The 18,742-nt window shown below is 34.2% G+C and overlaps 1 protein-coding gene across 2 annotated transcripts; it reads left to right on the top strand.

Annotated features, from left to right (window-relative positions):
- The first annotated feature begins 943 nt into the window (after positions 1–943).
- LOC127074363 (adenylyl-sulfate kinase, chloroplastic) lies at positions 944–7,393 on the top strand. 2 transcript variants are annotated; one of them, XM_051015671.1, is made up of 6 exons: positions 944–1,464; positions 2,288–2,428; positions 5,674–5,942; positions 6,050–6,134; positions 6,353–6,399; positions 6,975–7,393. In XM_051015671.1, exons 1-6 carry the CDS (start codon positions 1,128–1,130, stop codon positions 7,071–7,073), a joined length of 978 nt encoding a protein of 325 aa, XP_050871628.1. In that variant the 5' UTR covers positions 944–1,127; the 3' UTR covers positions 7,074–7,393. The 2 variants fall into 2 exon arrangements, with proteins under 2 accessions (XP_050871628.1, XP_050871629.1); XM_051015672.1 differs by lacking the exon at positions 944–1,464 and adding an exon at positions 1,794–2,020.
- Positions 7,394–18,742: the final 11,349 nt, after the last annotated feature.

Here is an 18,742-nt window from a genome sequence, read left to right as displayed (position 1 = left end):
GCGTGTGGTTTGGTTTGGTTCGGTTGACTTTTAGAAATAAAACCAAACCAAACCAAATCAATGCGGTTTGGGTTGGTTCGGTTGGTTCGGTTTTTTATAATATTTTTATTGAACCATATATACTCCTATAAATAACGACATAACTTTGTGTTTAGTCATTCATACATTATTAAATAACATCAAAATTCATCATATTTAGACAAAAACATTTCATTCAATATACAAAAAATAAGATTAGACAAAAGTGGAATAAAAGACAAATATAAATAGTAGCATAAAATAATATCAAAGACATTATAATAAACAATAAAAAAAATATATGAGATGAGAGATTAGAGAAGATGAAAAAAAGAACATAAGAGATGCGAGATTGAGAAGAAAAGTACAATAAAAACGTAATTGGAAGAGAAAATAATAACGTAAAAGATAAAAAAGAAATAACATAATAGAGAACTTATTAGAGTAGAATAGGCGAGACCTATATAAAAAAGAAGATGAGAAGAATGTGTGATACTATTATGAGAGATTTAAGAAGGTTGAAATTGAAACCTAAGTGTGATTAAGAGAAATCGTCTGTAATTATAAGGTTAAGGCATCCTAGGTTTGAGGTTTGGGTTGGATGTGGGATAAGTGAAATTTAGGTTATAACATAATGCGGTTTGGTTTGATTTAGTTCGGTTTGCAAAATACAAACCGCAAACCAAACAAAATCGTGCGGTTTTATTAAAAAATGACCCAAACGAATCCGAATCAAATGTAGTTTTTTGCGATTTCGATTTGATTTGGTTTGATTTGCGATTTTCTATTGGGTTGGTTTGATTTTGAACACCCCTACTAAAAAAAACTCAAATAAACGTGCGGCTAACAAGAATCACAAGACGAAAAACACCATCATGTGTTTCTCTCGTATAGCTTAACAAAATGACATATCAAATTACAGTTTTAAAAATAAATGATAATTCAAAATGGCAAAAATCTTACTATAAATATTTATCGCCATGGAATGTAAGCCATAACAGAAAACGGTTACAGGAGAACCTGCGTTGTCCACACTCAATCTTATTTTCCTTCCCTCAAATTCTTAATTCAATCTTATTTTACCGCCTAATTTTCTTCCCCCGCCGTAAATGAGTACCGTGAAATTACTTTCACCGTCATGTAGCACCGGCATTTTCCGCAATGTCGAATGCCGACAATCGGCGACTTCTCCTTCACCGGCGGTGGAGAACCTAGGGTTTTCTAAGCTCTGCGGAACCAATGTCGGTAGATCGTATCGTAGTCCCAGAAGCTTGGTACTCTGCTACGACCGTGAGAAATTGAACTTACGGAGACCGATTAAGGCGAAGGAATACACCGGCGCTTTTTTGATCCATGGCCGCAAGTGCTCGAGGAAGTTGTTGAAGCCAATTAAGGCTAAGAACGACTCTGAACCGTCTTGGACGGATAACAGTGCTGCGATATCTGGTACTATTCTTTTTCTTTCTTTATTCCCAGACTCTTATTTTTTTTTTCTCTCATAATTTATAAAGCTATCGAGATCTGGAATCTGGAATCTCAATGCTTTTTTGAGAAATGCTTTTTATGGGCTATTATGTGTCCTCTGCATTGCATTTTTAGAGTCATTAGTTTATTTCAATTTCAACGAGCTTCTTTATACCGTATAGAGTAGAAAGACCGTGTTAGGTGGAATAGTATCATTCAGAAAGAATCTAGAACATTCTTATGATTTTAATTAAATAAAACTAAAATAAATTAGTTATTACATGTTGCTCAAGTTCAGCGAAATAATAATTATTATTAGAAAAGAAAGACGGAGAAATAAGAGATTCCTTCTGAACCATATAAAATAAAATAGGTACATTTCAGCTATGTGGGTCACAATTTAGTAACGTGTAGCAAGTAGCTACAGAAAATTGGTGAAACAGTCAACTTAAAAACGATGCATCGGTTCGTAGATTGAAAAAGCTGATTCTCAATTAGGTTTCAGAAGTGATTAAGGGCTACCGGGGTGATTATTCAGGTAAGCATCATGAATAATAATCCTAAATCTTGTTTGTGGTTGTTTCTATTTTGCTGCTTTTTTATTTTTATTTTTTTCCTTTTTCTTTTTGTTTTTGTCCTCATCTATTAAGATAAGATTTGAGTGTTCTAAGTTATAGGGAGAGCGTTGAATTTTGATGCTTATGTACGGACAGCTGACTTTTCTTTTTTGTCATTTGATGTCTAGCATAGGAAGCTATAGTGTAAATGATGATTATAATTTTTAACCGAGTTGTTATCGATTTAGGTAAAAGTTTCCACAAGATGTCGAACATTGGGAACTCGACAAACATTTTGTGGCATGAATGTCCAATTCAAAATCGTGATAGGCAGCAACTGCTTCAGCAAAAAGGCTGTGTTATATGGCTAACTGGTCTCAGTGGTTCAGGTTTGTGATTTTTTAGGTTGTTACTGTCCACAAATGTTTGCTTTAGTACATGAAATCAAAATAAAATTAAGTGCAGTTGTGTGCAAGACTAAGATTCTGATGGTGATTTTGTTTTAAGCTCTCTCTCTGACTTTCTAGGACTGCTTGTTTTGCTGTCTTAATTTTTGTGCATGGGCAGAGTGAGCATGTAATGCTGTATAGAATAGTAGATGGTCAGTAGTAAAGACTAGTATAGACCTATAATAGACACTTTCATCACAGAATACGTAATTCTACTATTTTTCCATCAAATATATAATTATTGTATTCACTATGTATGGGCACTTAAAACTTCCCTTGGCAAGTTTTTCTGTTGGAATTGCTATAATTCAAATTGCTGATTGTTTGTTGTTTATGTCTACCTTAAAAGTAAGGTGTGACTTTTGAGGTTAGACCTCATTTTTAGTTTAACAACTGGCCATGTGAAACAAAAGTGGAAATTGTTACAGCCTTAAATCACTTGTCCAGTTAGTCAGTCAGTCAAGATGAACTTTCTAATTTCTTTGCTTATCAATGCCGAAAATTGCATTACTTAAAGTGCAATATAAGGTAGATTCTTGTCTAACTATGCTTACTTCTTACAGCAATTTCTGCAGCGGTTTAAGTTAGATTGATCTTATATTTTTTATTTATTTTTGGTCATATTTGTGTCATTTTATCCATTTTGTTTTTCTGTTTTTGCACTTGCTGAGTTAGCACAGTGCCGTGGTAATATTCTCTTGCAAATGGATGTATCTTCTCATGTATTTATCATGACCAAAAGTGGTCAAGCAAAAAAATCATCTCCACATTTCAGAAAACAACTGTTCTCTTCTCTCCACTCTACTCTCATTCTCTCAACTTTATTGGAATTCATTCACAATTTTGAGTTCCCAGCCTTAGTATTGGGTTTTACCAGAGTCCTCCCTAAAATCCAAATTCTCGTTTCAATTAGTATTAGACCTTCAAGCTGGTGCATACCCATGGATAAAGCTACACACAATCAGTTGAATATGTTAGAATGAGAGCAGTCTATTTCAAAAAAGCGGGATTTGTCTTAAATAATGAAGGGACTGGGTTTTAATCAACTCATTGATAGCTTATTAGCAATCAATACTATTCTCCGAACTCAATTGGAATCACATCAAGGAATTTCTAGGAATTTTCAGCAAACATTGCATTGTACTCAGGATTTCGATCTCAACCTTGAACTGCCATTCATCAAGGGGTTCGAAAACTGATTTTTCCAGATTTGATGGATCTAACCAGCTTCATCTATAATGAACAACTGCAAGCAAATTGGCAAACCCACAAGCCGAGGTTTGAAACGTGAGCCTGAAAATTACTAGAAATGCAAATGGAAACTATAATTCGACCCAAAACTAGTCTTTTACCCGTACTTCAAAGCTCAAGCTTCCTCGATGTCAAGGAATGGCTGTAGAAGTGTGAACTATTTTTCTCCAAGGACAACATCCCACCCAATCCAAGGTACGGTAGGCTTCAATTCATCTTGATGGTAGTGCTTGGTGATGGCACCTTAATTATGTGAGGACTGGGTTTAATACCATCCCAAACTGGCCACACTATATCTCTGATGTTATGTAGCATTTCGGAGAAAGACAGGAAGTGTGTGCAATTTCCCTAACAGAAGCAATACACCTAATTGTCCTGTACCCAGGTCAAAAAAATCTGTAATGAATTTTCAGTAACAATGTGGAAGCCCAGAAAAGCAAGTCTAAAACACCAAGGACCAGGAGTTCCAATGCATCAGAAATGGCTCACAAGATGGAAAAAGTCGTATTATGTATGTTATGTGACAAACCTTTTACTCCGTTTCACAATTGTAAGTATAAAAGCACTCAATTCCTAGTGATAGACATGGATGAGGAGGAGTAAATGAAAGCAGTTCATTGAGTTTGGATATTGCACAAATTGAATAATTGCAAGTGTCCATAAAAGCTTTGATTAGAGTCTCAAATTATCTAACAAATATGGTAAGTAGCCCTTATAGCAAACATTTGTTACCATTAGAATATGACAGGTATTACAAATTATCTCATAGACCATGATCTGGTTAAGACATTAAGTTGTAAATTAGAGACCGTTGTTAGGCTATTGACAGTCCCTGTGATTGATGAAATGTTGGCAGATGCGCCATAAAGCTGTAAAGGTTTCTTTTGTGGCTTCAACAACCTAAATTTACCTGAGGGGATGATGTTGCCTTGGAGGTGCATTGAGTTGGTTTCTTACCCAAGATGGACCCAGTCATATGGTATTTTTTAAAGCTCCAATTGAATATACTTTAGTTAAGGAGCTAAATCCGTTTCGGAGATTTCCAAACCTTCTAGCATTAATTTGATCAATAAAACAAGCTTCTATTTCAGATGATGCACTGAAAATGGCAACTCAATCAGCATGGTTGTAGAGTAAATTGTTTTGGATTACAACTTCAAACTGCAATGATTGCCCTGTATAGCTACTAGTGATATGGATTTAGACTTTAGGGTTAAATGTTTTTAGTCTATAAAATTATCAACTTTAATTTTTAGTTCCTATAAAACTTTTCGTCAACTTTAGTCCCCAAAATGTTAATAAGGACTAAAAATCAAAGAAAAGATTTATAAGGACTAAAAATGGAAGTTTGTAATTTTATAAGGATTAAAAACATACTGAACCCTAAACTTTTAATAGCAAGGCTTGTACAAATTATCTCAGTTCTAAGAGACCTCAATAGTCAATTCCGTTGCATCCCCTCCTAATTCAGGTGTTGTCAGCTTGCTCCTAGTGCCCCAGCTGAAGTTATTTCAAAAGCCACTCTGATGTTGTCCAACTATCACAGAGTTCTGAGTTCCCTGCCGCCTCAGTATTGGGTTTTACTGGAATCCTCTCTACAATTGAAATTCCCGTCTCATACTGTTACTTAGCCCTGGCATGTTAAAATAAATACAAAAATTGGAAAATGAATTGCATTTTTCTAAACTTTGCTCTTGGTATATTCTATGAACATTAAAATCCATACAAGTTGAAAAAAACAAGCGATGTCATGAAATTGTGTAATTTTAGCATGGTGTTGGCCAAATCAGTTCTACTTATCAAATATAATTCTACAGATGGGGATAAAAGCTTGTGAGTTTAGTTTATTGAGATGTAAGGCTGTATGGTTAATTCTTCTAGATACCATATGCACACACTTGAGTTCTGGACTCACTTGTCATTATTGATTTTAGGAAAAAGTACTCTTGCATGTGCTTTGAGCCAAAGCTTGCACTCCAAAGGAAAACTGACTTACATCCTTGATGGTGACAATATTCGGCATGGTCTAAACCGTGATCTTAGTTTTAGAGCAGAAGATCGTTCAGAAAACATTCGAAGGATTGGTGAGGTGGCAAAACTCTTTGCAGATGCTGGTGTTATTTGCATCACTAGTTTAATATCACCCTATCAAAAGGATAGAGATGCTTGCAGAGCACTACTGCCAGAAGGGAGTTTCATTGAGGTATATTCTTGTTATTGTGGTCATAAAAAAATGCAGGTAGTTTGGCAGGTACTTCACAATTATAAAACTAGGTTATTTATAGCTAATGCAGTGCTCACATGTTGCAGGTTTTCATAGACGTGCCACTACATGTGTGCGAAGCTAGGGACCCAAAGGGACTTTACAAGCTTGCTCGTGCAGGAAAGATCAAAGGTATATTGGTAAAACTTTTTCATAATACTGCTTGCAACCGAATTTCGTAAGTCTGCTAACGGGGTGCTACAATCTCGTACTGCTGTATTTGTTATTTTACAGTGTTAGCATAAGCAGTTCAGCTATATTTGCCATGCTTAATTTTTCTTCTTTTTAGTCAAATTATGGAGTATCAGTTCCCGTATCAGAGGGTTGAATTGTGTATTTGTATGCTGCAGGTTTCACTGGTATAGATGATCCATATGAACCACCGTGTGGCTGTGAGGTTTGCATTTCTATTTGTACTTTTCTGTCTTAGTAATGTCAAAGATGGAGAAAATAGCAATGAAAAATAATTCCTAAACTACGGTGCTTCAATTATTGGCTTGCAAGGTATAGGTTAAACAACAAAGAATGTTTTACTAATAAACTAGTAACATTGTAGCAGGTTATTAGTCTGTTAACTGATCTATACAACTTGTTAACCAAAAGTAAAGTTTCCGTTAACTGATTTTAAAATGGTGTGCAAGTAATGTTGCCTAATAGAAAATAAATAACTGTCCAATTTATAATTGAAATATTTTAAATCCCTTTGTTTGATCCAAGTTTGAAGAGAAAACTGTTGTTCTTCTAGACAGAGACAGTAACTAACTTATTTTGTTTCATTTTTAATTCTTTTTTTCTGTTTCTTGATCTTCAATGGAACATAGGCTTACCGTATTAACCACAAGTCATGGTTATCTAGGCTCATGCTTTACCTATAAAATTTTGTGCTGAAACTTCACCACTGGGATTCTAAATCAATATAATTGATTTCACTATTCATTTTCATTTCTAAAGATTGCCTTCCTTATCTTGCAGATAGTCTTACAACAGAAAGGAAGTGATAGTAAGTCTCCTAAAGATATGGCAGAAATAGTGATATCCTATTTGGAGAAGAGTGGACACCTGAAGGCCTGACTTTGCTTTAGAGGGGCCTTTCTTTTCCTATTTTGTTCGCTTTATTGGGGTTTCAAAGTGTCCTTTCTTCTAGCATGTAGTTAAATTGTGTTGTAGATTATAGCACATAAGAAGTTGTTCCTTTCAGCTGCAAGGAAATCATCGTTTCCTGCAGCTAAATAAGGTGGAGCCATGAGGAAGGATTTAGGAGTTGGTGTTGATTGATATAAATAAGAACATAGGAGAAAGGATTTAGTGTATGTGATTTGTATCTTTTAGCCAATATTAGATGTTTGTAATTCAGATTCTATTGAGATAAATGAAATGACCCAGTATATTCATTCTTCTTCCAAGTTAATTAGCTTTGGTTGACTTCTACATTGAAGAAATTGCTTGTTCAAACTTGGGAATGCCAAACCTTTTAACTTATAGAACAAGGAACAATTATCTAGCTATTAATTCAATGCATATGGTCCATGTCAAATTACTTTTTAACAAAAAGTGTAATTGTTTTTGGGTGTGTTTGGGGTTCTGTTTGTAAGAGTGTTTTTCCTATTGTGGTAAAGAAAATGATTTTAAATGAATTCATTCTATAAAAGTGATTTTGATTAAAATTGATTTTAATTAAAAGCAAATTGAAGATAAAATGATAAGTTTGGATGAATAGTAGACTTTAATGTAAAAATTATGTTTAAATTTAAAAATTATAAAATTTATGTTAAACTAAAATCAAGTTTAGAAACTGCATTCAATTTATTAAATAAGTAACAAATATATGTCAAAGTCAACTCTATACATTTAGAATCATATGGATACTTCAAACATGAAACCAATGTGTATTTGGTTTGTCGTGAAAAAGAATTAATTATGAATGTGTTATGTAAAATTAATTTCGATTAAAAGTGAGTTGAAAATAAAATAATTTATATTTGAATAATATTTTGTAAAAATGAGTGGTATAGTAAATTTCATTTAAAAATCACATTTTAAAAAAAAATTGCAAATTTTAACTTTAAATAAAATCAATTAAAAAAACAGAAACAATTCCACTCAAAAGCTATCAAACACATCGAATTCAATTTTACACCTCCTCCAATCATAAAACCAAATATACACTAAAATATGGTTGGGAAAGGTAGAATCAATGTGATGAAATCAAGGGCGGGAAAATAAAATAAAAATTAAAGGGTGATTTTATAAAAACAAATTCATGGATGACGATGGTGTATTAAAGCCTTGTTTATATTGATTCATGAACATTAAAGTACGGATTATACTTTTTATTTACTAAAATTTGTCTTCTCCTTAATCGTTAATAAATCCTATGTAGTGGACACTTATCTATATTACTAATAAGTTAAATAAACTGAGACGATGCTTCTAGCAAGTTTCAAGTTCCAATGCCATGCAAATAATCTTTGTATTAGACCAATTCAGGTTGAGATTGGTCCCCATATTAGTCTATCTCATTGCCCAAAACCAAATTAAAATAAATAAATAAAAGGAAACATATTTTAAAAATTGAAAAAAGAAAAAAAAAGTAACAAATTTGGTGGTGCTTGACTGTTTGGTTTGAAAAGATGCTGAACTTAAGTTGAACCTGTTGACGGTATGCTACAAACATTTTCCAATTGTAGGCAAAACTAATTATGAACCTTATAAAAAAACCTGATAAGATTTGCTAAATGATTAAGAAAAGATAGATATAGAGTTCCTAGAATAGTTACATCAGAAAGAGGAGGAAAATACAGTATGACCTCGTCTCTGTATACGATTATGAAGAGACAAGAAGCATAGCACAAATGTCATGGTTACAGATACAGCAGCAGAGGTAACAACGTCGAAAGTGTAAGACCATCGCCTTTCTTGAAGACCCCAAAGCGTTTTCACAAAGTGACTAACACCATCCACCACCATTGCTAAAACATGTGGCATCATCATTCAACAACAAAAGTGACTGTTGAGTATTATAATGAGGAAAGAAAGGTATAATATAATAATAAGGGGAATTGTTTCTAGGTCAAGTTTTCGGAACTGGCATCGGATATAGAGAGAGAGAGAGAGACCGTTGTTTCCGCGATGCTTCCTGATTTTATCTTAGGTATTTAACGTTCTAGTTTTTGTAACTTACGGGGGCAGTTATTGCCCGTGGATTAATGTACGTGTCTACGTGTCTTGGGGGATGCGGGATGGAAAAACCAAAGAGTACATTTTGTTTTAAATTTTAGGAAAGTTTGATTTAAAATTAATTCGTAGATTGGATTTGTACTTAAGTGTTTAAGGATTGGATTTGGTCTCTATTTTAATTAAATCAAATATTCAATCCAATTAATAGGAGGGGTGTTCAAAATTGAACTAATTCAATAGAAAATTACAAATCAAATTAAAGTAGATTGAAATCGTAAAAAAATGCATTTGATTCGGATGTTAGTTATTTTTTAATAAAACCGTACGGTATAGTTTGGTTTACGATTTGTATTTTGCAAATCGAACTTAACCAAATCAAATTGCATTATATTACAATTCAATCTTCACTTATCTCACATTCAATCCAAAACTCAATCTATTATGTTTTAACCTAACAATTACGAATAATTTTCTCTTACTCATAGTTTCAACATTCTCACGCCTTTTCTAGTAATATCGCGCATTTTTTCATCTTTATGTACGTCTCACATTTTCCACTCTAATCTCTCTCCTTTCTTATATTCTTTCTTTTTCATCTTATTTTTATGTTATTGTTTTATCTTCCAATTACATTTTTATCGCACATTTCTTCTCTAATCTCGCATCTCTTTTGTTCTTTCATTTTCATCTTCTCTAATCTCCCATCTCCTTTATTTTTTCTGTTTTATTATAATGTTTTTGATATTGTTTTATGATATAATTTTATGTTTTTTATTTCACTTTTGTCTGATTAGATTTTTGTATATTGAATAAGAAGGTTGTCTAAATATGTTTAATTTTGATGTTATTTGATAATGTATGAATGACTAAACACAAAGTTATGTTAATAAAAATCTTGTAAAAAATCGAACCAACCGAATCAAATCAAACCGCATTTTTTAGTTTGGTTTGGTTCTGTTTCATTTTTAAAAGTCAATCAAACCAAACTGAATCACATGTTTTTTCTCTTGCGGTTCAGATGATTTTTAGGATTAAAATCGCTCAGACCATAACACGAATATCCCTAATAAATAATGTTTGGTTTGGGTTGAGTGTTCAACCCGTATTTCTAAGACTAAACCCGAATCAAACCAACTCGCTCATTAATGAATTGGGTTGGATTTGCGGGTCATCCACTAAATATAATTTTCATATTTTATTTTTATTTTACAAAAACATAAAAAAATATAGTATTTAATTTAAACAAAATGTATTTTGTAATGCCTAAAAACTTTTCATAATTTAAATCAAGTCCAAAAACAAATACAAATTATGTCAAATATAATTTAAAGGGTAATGTGTATCTCTCTTTGAATAAAGGAATTTGATTTCTCAAATTTGATTTAGACTTAAGTTTTTACCATTAATAAATTTTATAATTATATTTACAAAATATATATGCATTATAAGGATTATGCTAAATAGTTTATAAAAAATTAAACAAAATAGCATGACATATCAATGGGTTGGGTTCGTTGGTTCACCCTTAAAGATTAGAAATAAAAAAAAAAGCTTTCAGCTAACATTAATTCTTAGGCATCTATTTAAACACCGGATATATTATTAAAGAGAAGACTATCAGATCACTAAAAGAAGTCTTAATAACACGAGTATGAAAATCATTAAAAAAAACCTAATATCAGTGAGTCAATATGCACACATTCTTATTGTCCTCTCCTCAAATATAATAGAAGATTATCTCATCTATACATGCAAGATACACTAAGTGATAACCCAATCGGCAAAGAGCCAGTAAGAGCCACATTTATTTTTCAAAGTGAAAGTGTGAGTGAGTTATTCTTTTGATGCTTTTCTCCTTATATAGCGATTTTGACCCATCTTGCGAGAAGACCCAAATGAGAGTATTTAACGTGATTGATTTTGTCCATAATGATGATTATGAATTCGATTTAATATCCCAGATCCTGGCATCCAATATTAGTGACACATGTAATCAATCTAATCAGGACGGATCGAAGACTGACCCATACTCAAAATTAAATTAGTACGATCAAACTGAGATAATACAAATCCAAAACATTTGCGTCATGTCGGGTCACTTATCTAAGTGGACGAGCTCTCGTCGCGCCTGAGTTCAAAGCCTGACACAATATTTAAAGGTGTTGGGTCTAGCCCAAATTAAATATTCAGGATGTACGTGATCCCTTATGCATGAGGTCTGTATAGGCGTTATGTTTAAGGTAGAGATCTTGATCATATCTTTAAAAATATGAAATGTACACATTCCTTCAAGCATGCGGTTCCTCAAGTTGAAATGCTTAAGGTAGGGGTATTGAATGTACAAGTTCTAAGAGATTATGGATTCAACACTTCAAGTAAGTGATTTAGAATTGATCTTAATGCTCCTCATCACCATGTAAATCATAATTTTGGAACCACTTTCCACATGTAGTGTGAATCAAAGGCTCAAAGCATGATACATACTCATATATTTTTCCAAACTCACACTCCTCATGAAGAGCATCATATGTTTTAATTTTCCACAAAAACTTGTTAACCATTTGCTATTAGAATTATGCAAGAAGCCAACACATTTAACAAGATTCGAAGATTATTTATATGCTCCATCACACTTAAAATTATTCCATCCTCTTGAAACCTTTTCTAGCCAATAATAATGGTGTCACATTATCGAAAAAGCAAAAGGTGATGAATATAACGATCCACGCCTTTAACCATTGGGTCAGTCGGATCCACAAGTGTCGTCCTGCAATCATCTTTATGTTGGTTACCATAAATTCTTTGGTTGATATTTCTAAACATCCCATTTTTGTAATTCAAAGCACAGTCAAACGGATCACAATTTGTTTTAGCATATGGTACGAATTCGTGTATATGCTATGCAACTCTCAAAGAAGTAGGTATGTGAAGGGTATTCTTATTATAACTATAAATGTAGGACATTGCATTGTTTCTTTGTAAAATAATAAGTGTAAGTTAATTTCATTTATGTTATGCATTTAATTAAGAATTTTTCATCATTATATAGATCTAAGAGTATATGATTCTCACATTCAAAAAGACATTAAAATGTGTACCTTGTTCCATGATGATGATTAAAGACCAGCGTAATCTTCCAAAACCCAATCAATCCATTTCTGATTCGTACTTCCTCAAAACCTTTTCTTGGCGGCTATTTGGTAGAGAAACTATTATGAAAACAATAGAATCATTTGTTCAATTATCATGTTTGACTTATATCAAGTCATCATTATTTATAGATGTTATTCATACCCCTTCGCAATAACACATTTTCTTAATAGATGTTATTCATACTCGTTCACAATAATACCTTTTATTAATAGATATTCAGAGATGTGCAATCATGAAGGAGACTCAATAAACAATAACAAACGAAACGAAAGCGACAAGATAAGCAACAAAACTGTATTAGAGTTTTTCCCCTGAATATATTAGAGAATGCAGCTTCACAAATAACATATGAAGTTGTGTTATTCAAATAAAGTGAAAATGTGTTATTAAAATAAAGTGAATATGTGCTATTATGGCTGAGTAATTAATGTTTTGAATTAATTTGTTTTAGCATGCATAATTGAATTGTTTGTATTGAGTATGATATTTATGCTTTTAGTCAATTGCTTGAGTTAATGGAACAAGAACTACATTTGAAGATGGTTCAAGTTATATGGGAATTGAAATCTCTAACTATTTTGAAAAACATAAAAAATTGAGATTTGTCGTGTGTGACTCGAGTCACTCATAATCCATGACTCGAATCAAATCAAACAGAGGAAACATGAAAATTTTGGTGTTTGTGACTCGAATCACATTTTACATATGATTCGAATCATGCAACTCTGTGAATTGAATCACAAGTTGTAATGACTCGAACCACAAACCCATTGTTAGCCACCGTCTCATTTGATTCGAATCATACTTAACACATGACTCAAATCACAAACTTTGTTACTTTTTCCTATTTGGTTTTGTCCAATTTGACTCGATTCAAACTTTGTACTTGACTCGAATCATGATATTTGTGATTAAAATCAAGCTTATAATGTGACTCAAACCACAGGATAATGGATCACTTTTCTTTATGAGATCTTGTTTCACTCTACTTGCTCATTTAACTCAAATCATGAAATGTTCTTGACTCAAATCTAACAACCATTATTTACCAATTTTTGTGTATTATCTCGAGAACATATAAATTCATTTTATCACTTCATTTTCATTAAGTAATTTTATAATCTACATTCTGTTTTATGAAGTCAACAACCTCTCATTTTTTGAAACTCAAAATGGCTTGCAAACATAACTTCTTTCATCTTCAACCTGTAGTTTTGATTTCAAATCTTAATCATGAGAGGTTTGTAATTGTTGAGGGAGACGTTGTCTTGAAACTAACCGTTCTTTAAGGTTTGGTAAATATTTTCAGTAGGCTTGCAGGATTATGGTTGTTGTCATTGGTAATGACAAATTCCAGTGAAAAGAGAGAGGTTTTTTTCTCTAGGTTGACCTTGGCGGTGACTGTGTGGAAGGCTACAAACAATGTGGTTTTCTTCTAAATCTTCATACAATTCATCACTCAAGAAATATGTAGGATCAAGGGGTGATTACCACATACGAAGATTGTGGGCATATTGGAAAATTTGGAAGATTCAAGAAGCGAGAATCGAGTAAAAATTTCGTATAAGAGTTTAGCATTAAGTTGTATACAACTCAAGATCCAGATAGAAGATATATTCTTCTCAACATTATTGTGGATTGGTGATTGTATGAACTCGTTTAATATTTTTCAAAACATAGTGGAAGAAAACAACTTCCAATTGGAAACCACTAAAGAGTGGAGTATGCTCGTGCGAGGATGATAGAGCCGAATCACTATACATCTCGGTGTACTCTCTCTCTCTCTCTCTCTCTCTCTCTCTCTCTCTCTCTCTCTCTCTCTCTCTCTCTCTATCTATCTATCTATCTATCTATCTATCTATCTATCTATCTATCTATCTATCTATCTATCTATCTCTCTCTCTCTCTCTCTCTCTCTCTCTCTCTCTCTCTCTCTCTCTCTCTCTCTCTCTCTCTCTCTCTCTCTCTATCTATCTATCTATCTATCTATCTATCTATCTATCTATCTATCTATCTATCTATCTATCTATCTATCTATCTATCTATTTATCTATCTATCTATCTATCTATCTATCTATCTATCTATCTCGCATTTAATTTTCGTAGGCTATTGGATGTTTAGGTTGTTTGTTTCTTAGCGTAGTTTATTGTTAATTCCAGTTGGTAGCAATTTATTACATAAGTATAGGTTTTTCTATAACTAGAACCATTTTTTGATTTATTGTTGATTAAATTCTGCAAGTTGTGATGTTAGAATCTTTTAGATATTAAAATTTGTAAATGACATATCTCGTGTAATTTACAAAATTTCAATTAAATACATCTTATAAATCTCAGTTTTATTGTCTTTGAACAATCTAAGAATAATTGTAAATTATACTATAATTAAATTTGTGACTCCTTCCAAAATAAGCATAACATCTCTACTTTCCCAAATCGCTTTATGCAACACAAACTCTGATTTTTTATTTTGAAAATCGGTAAAAAAATTCAAAAGGGTTTATTGACCCTCTCTAGACTATTTCTCTACTCCATATTCGTACCCAACAATTGGCCTCAGAGTTAGTCTTTTGGTCAGGTATAAGCGACTCAAAAGTTTGGGAATATGGGTGACAGCAATCCAAAGGAAACGTGTAACACCCTAAACCCTGACTCTTAATTTAAAAGAATAAAATCATCATTTTAGGATTCTACCCAAACATAACATGCATATTTTCCAATTAATTTCAAAAATCGCAACGGAACTCAAAATAAATAACAAAAAATAAATTGTCTCTTCAGATGAGGTACTTAATGAAATTAACAACATTGTGTTAGACTATGGCACGGATCTAGAAGGGGGAGGGGGGTTGAATAGATCCCAATTAAAAATTGAGTCGGCGCTACCAATTTAAAAATTGGTTTTGAAAATTTATTTTAAGTGCGGAAGCGGCCAAGGAAAATATAGTCTAAAACGAACTGTTATTGGAAAACCGGATATGCGTCAAGCCTATGGATTAGTGATAATGTAGAATACGAATCACTACACTAGTCACACTATCAATGATTTGTTTCACTTACTAGGATTCCTAGTTCCAATGATTCAAAGAGCAAACCAAACTAGATACACAACTAAGATAATTTTGGTTTAGGCAAATTATCAAACACTTGGTGTGCAAAAACACTCCAAGTTATATTTATGTTGAGTAAGTGATTTTAATCAGTCTAGCACAATATTTTATTGTACTTTGGATTCAAAAAACAGATTTTTGACTTCTTACTCAATTAATATCAAGGTTTGATAAAAGTGCTTATACAAAAATCACTTATTTTTAAGCCAAAACACATATGCTGAAAAATAGAGAAGACAAAGATTTGATGAGGCAGTTCCCCCGTCGTCCTCGCTTCGGGGTACGTCTGCCCTCAATTCTAAAACTAGAATTGAGATGATTTAATAGATATCACCTGTTGAGTATAACCGTTTATACAAGGATTGCAAAGCAAATATACAACAGAATTCTCAAGACGTTGAATGTTGTTTTCACTCCTTGTTCCTTGATTCAAGGTGAATCAAGTCCTTCGATTGTTGTTGATAGACCTCCGATTCTAGCCCCTTTGTTGAATAACCCTCAGTTCTTCAAACCCTCGGCCCGGCTGATCTCAACTACAACAAATCGAACCCGAAATCTTCCCTTCAATATCACTGAATCTGCTACTAGATTGATGAAGACTTCCTCTTCTCAATCACCTTTGCTCAGCTGAAAATTGATGAAGAATTCATCCAAAAAACCCCCAAACACAAACCAGTCTTGGAGGACAAAACCCTAAAGGTTTTATTCAAGAAAAAACCTGTCACAAGCTTCAACCCGAACCGGATTCCCCAATCTCGGCTTCGAACGTTATCACCTTTAACCAATCACAAAGCACTTCAAAAATGGTTGTGTGTAGTTGATGTGTTGTGAGATGTTGAAGATGAAGATGATGAATCTTGGACACCTATTTCACTTTTTCTTGTTCTTTGAACACTTGAATCAATTTGACAAATGTTGGTTGATACAAGTAACTAAACTTCTATTTATAGTAACCAACCAACCAACCCACTTAACAGCTTTTCAAACAGAGTGGGAAATACTTAAAAACTGAATTTGCGCACGAACGGTCGACCATAGCAGGTCTATGCGTCGACGCATAGCCTGCAGTTTTAGACAGACTGAAAAACACAGCAGTATGTGTCGACCATAGGTCGGCGTGCGCTGACCCGTGGTTCATGCGCTGACCCCAGCGGTCGACTCAAGCCTTTTATGCACTGACCCGTGGGAAATGCACTAAGTTATGCGCTGACCCGTGGTTCATGCGCTGACCCGTGGTTCATGCGCTGACCCTTGCGGTCGACTCAAACCCTGCAAATCTGCAAAAATTCATATTTTTGTGGTTTTCATGCATTTTGTCATGACCACATTTTATCCACATATGTTGTATGAAATATAGCCGTTTAGATGAGCATAGAAAAGGATATGATAGGTGATATGTTGCATTTGTTTTGTAGAGGTGGAATCGACAATGCCGATTCATCCATGGTGGTCATTTGTCATCATCGAAACATATGATCGTATGTTGTATGACAGTTTGCCCTTACATACTCCCTCTTTTTGATGATGACAACCTGTGTGAAACCAAAGAGAAACAACATGCAATATTTACACACACTCCCCCTTTCTTTTGTAATCTAAGGCTGATTTCAAAACAAATTGTTAGTTGTTGTGAATATCTTGGCTTGGTTTTGGTACATGCTCTTCTCCCCCTTTGACAACATCAAAAAGAGAAAGAGATCTATTAATCAACATAACATGATATTCAACAGGAGATAATGAATCATATAATAATACCACACAAAATATTATTACTGAACAAATTGAAAAGGAAATAACATTAAACTAGATTAACAAACAAGCATAGCAGATAGTAAGTTCAGTCAAACAACAAAAATACAGATGCACATGCAGTTTTATGCCCTAATGGCCTCGTCCTCGACTGAAACAAGCATCCGTTATTTGGTCAGCAACACTACTTAGATACTTGAGGCCCACATCGACGGACCGCTCCTGTCGTTCAAATGTTTCGGTGAATGCTGCATACCGTTCGTTCATGCTGGTAGAGAGGTTATCGAGCCTCTCATTTTGTGCTTGAAGCTGGCTGCTTATATGAGCATAGCGCTCATCCTGAGTTTGTATGAAGGATTGTTGAGCCAGCTGCATATTTCGCATCATATCTAAAAGTTCAGAAGAGTTTTCTTGCTGAGGAGGATACGATGGATATTCTTCAGCACCATATTGATACGGCTGATAGAATTGGCGTTGTGTTGACCAGCCCATATGTTGCCATTCACCCCAGCCACCATGGTTGGGGGCATCTTCTGCAGTTGAATAGGTATTCTGAACCCAAGCTGAGTTTGTGTAGTCGTGAGTGTCAGCTTGTGTAGGACTATCTTGCTGCTCAAATGCTTGTCCTGCTTCTTCTTCTTCGTTTTCCTCTTGGTCTTCTTCTTCACTTTCATCACTTTCATCATCTTCTTCAACAGTCGTAGGAATATACCCTCTGCGAACAAATTTGTATATTCTCCGTTCATCACACCAAAAATATCCCATCATAGACAAAGTTTTTGGGCTGAACTCTTTGTCTGAGGAGATAGAGGTATACGGAAAGGACGGATAATCCACGTCGGTTGCAGTAAGAACCTCTTGAATAAAAGATCCATAGGCAAGAGTCGTTCCTCGTCTAGAGTCTCGTAAACTGAACATCCTTCTAGCAATGTAGTAGGGCCAGTTTATTTTGCGCTGATTTTTCAGAATGTATATGAGATGAACCTCCGCTTGTTCAACTCGGGAAAGGCCGCCCTTCTTAGGTCGCAGGATGCGTGACACAATCCACTGGAGAATGCGCTCACCTGTTTTCAGCTTACCGGCAGTGACAGTTCGTGGGAACGCATCACTGTTCACGATGTGGTCTGGGTAGGGTCATTTCAGCATAGCGTTCAAAGCGCTATTAAACTCATATCCTTCCATTGGGTGAGAATCAGTTACCTCAGCAAGAGGATTTTCATCAGCAGCCAATGTCATATCAAAATATGTATTCCAAACATTTGACTTAAACGATACCTTTCTTGTGCCGATCCTGGAGTGAAACTTTTGCCCACGAAATTTGTCATGAAGGCAGGCGTAGAACACACGGACCAGGTCTTCGCTATATTTGGCATTGCATTCCAGGAATTTAACAATGCCGTGATACTGTAGCAGAGACATGATTTCTACGAGATGCACGCGTTCTGCGGTGAGTTTGTAGAAGGCATGTTGCCTCACAACTCCTCTTTTACCAATGTCCTTGTTGAAGGTGTCGACAAGAGCCGGTGGAACTAATGATACAGCAGTAATGGG

The sequence above is a fragment of the Lathyrus oleraceus genome, chromosome 4 (genome assembly GCF_024323335.1).
Source record: "Lathyrus oleraceus cultivar Zhongwan6 chromosome 4, CAAS_Psat_ZW6_1.0, whole genome shotgun sequence".
In the NCBI taxonomy this organism is placed as follows: Eukaryota; Viridiplantae; Streptophyta; class Magnoliopsida; order Fabales; family Fabaceae; genus Lathyrus; species Lathyrus oleraceus.
Note: the sequence above shows the minus strand (reverse complement) of the source record. Positions and strands in the feature narration are given on the sequence as shown.

Coding starts and splice junctions, on each gene's coding strand:
- LOC127074363 (XM_051015671.1), top strand. CDS start 1,128: ATGAGTACCGTGAAATTACTTTCACCGTCATGTAGCACCGGCATTTTC. Junction 5,943..6,049: donor CAGAAGGGAGTTTCATTGAG/GTATATTCTTGT, acceptor CACATGTTGCAG/GTTTTCATAGACGTGCCACT. Junction 6,400..6,974: donor AACCACCGTGTGGCTGTGAG/GTTTGCATTTCT, acceptor CTTATCTTGCAG/ATAGTCTTACAACAGAAAGG.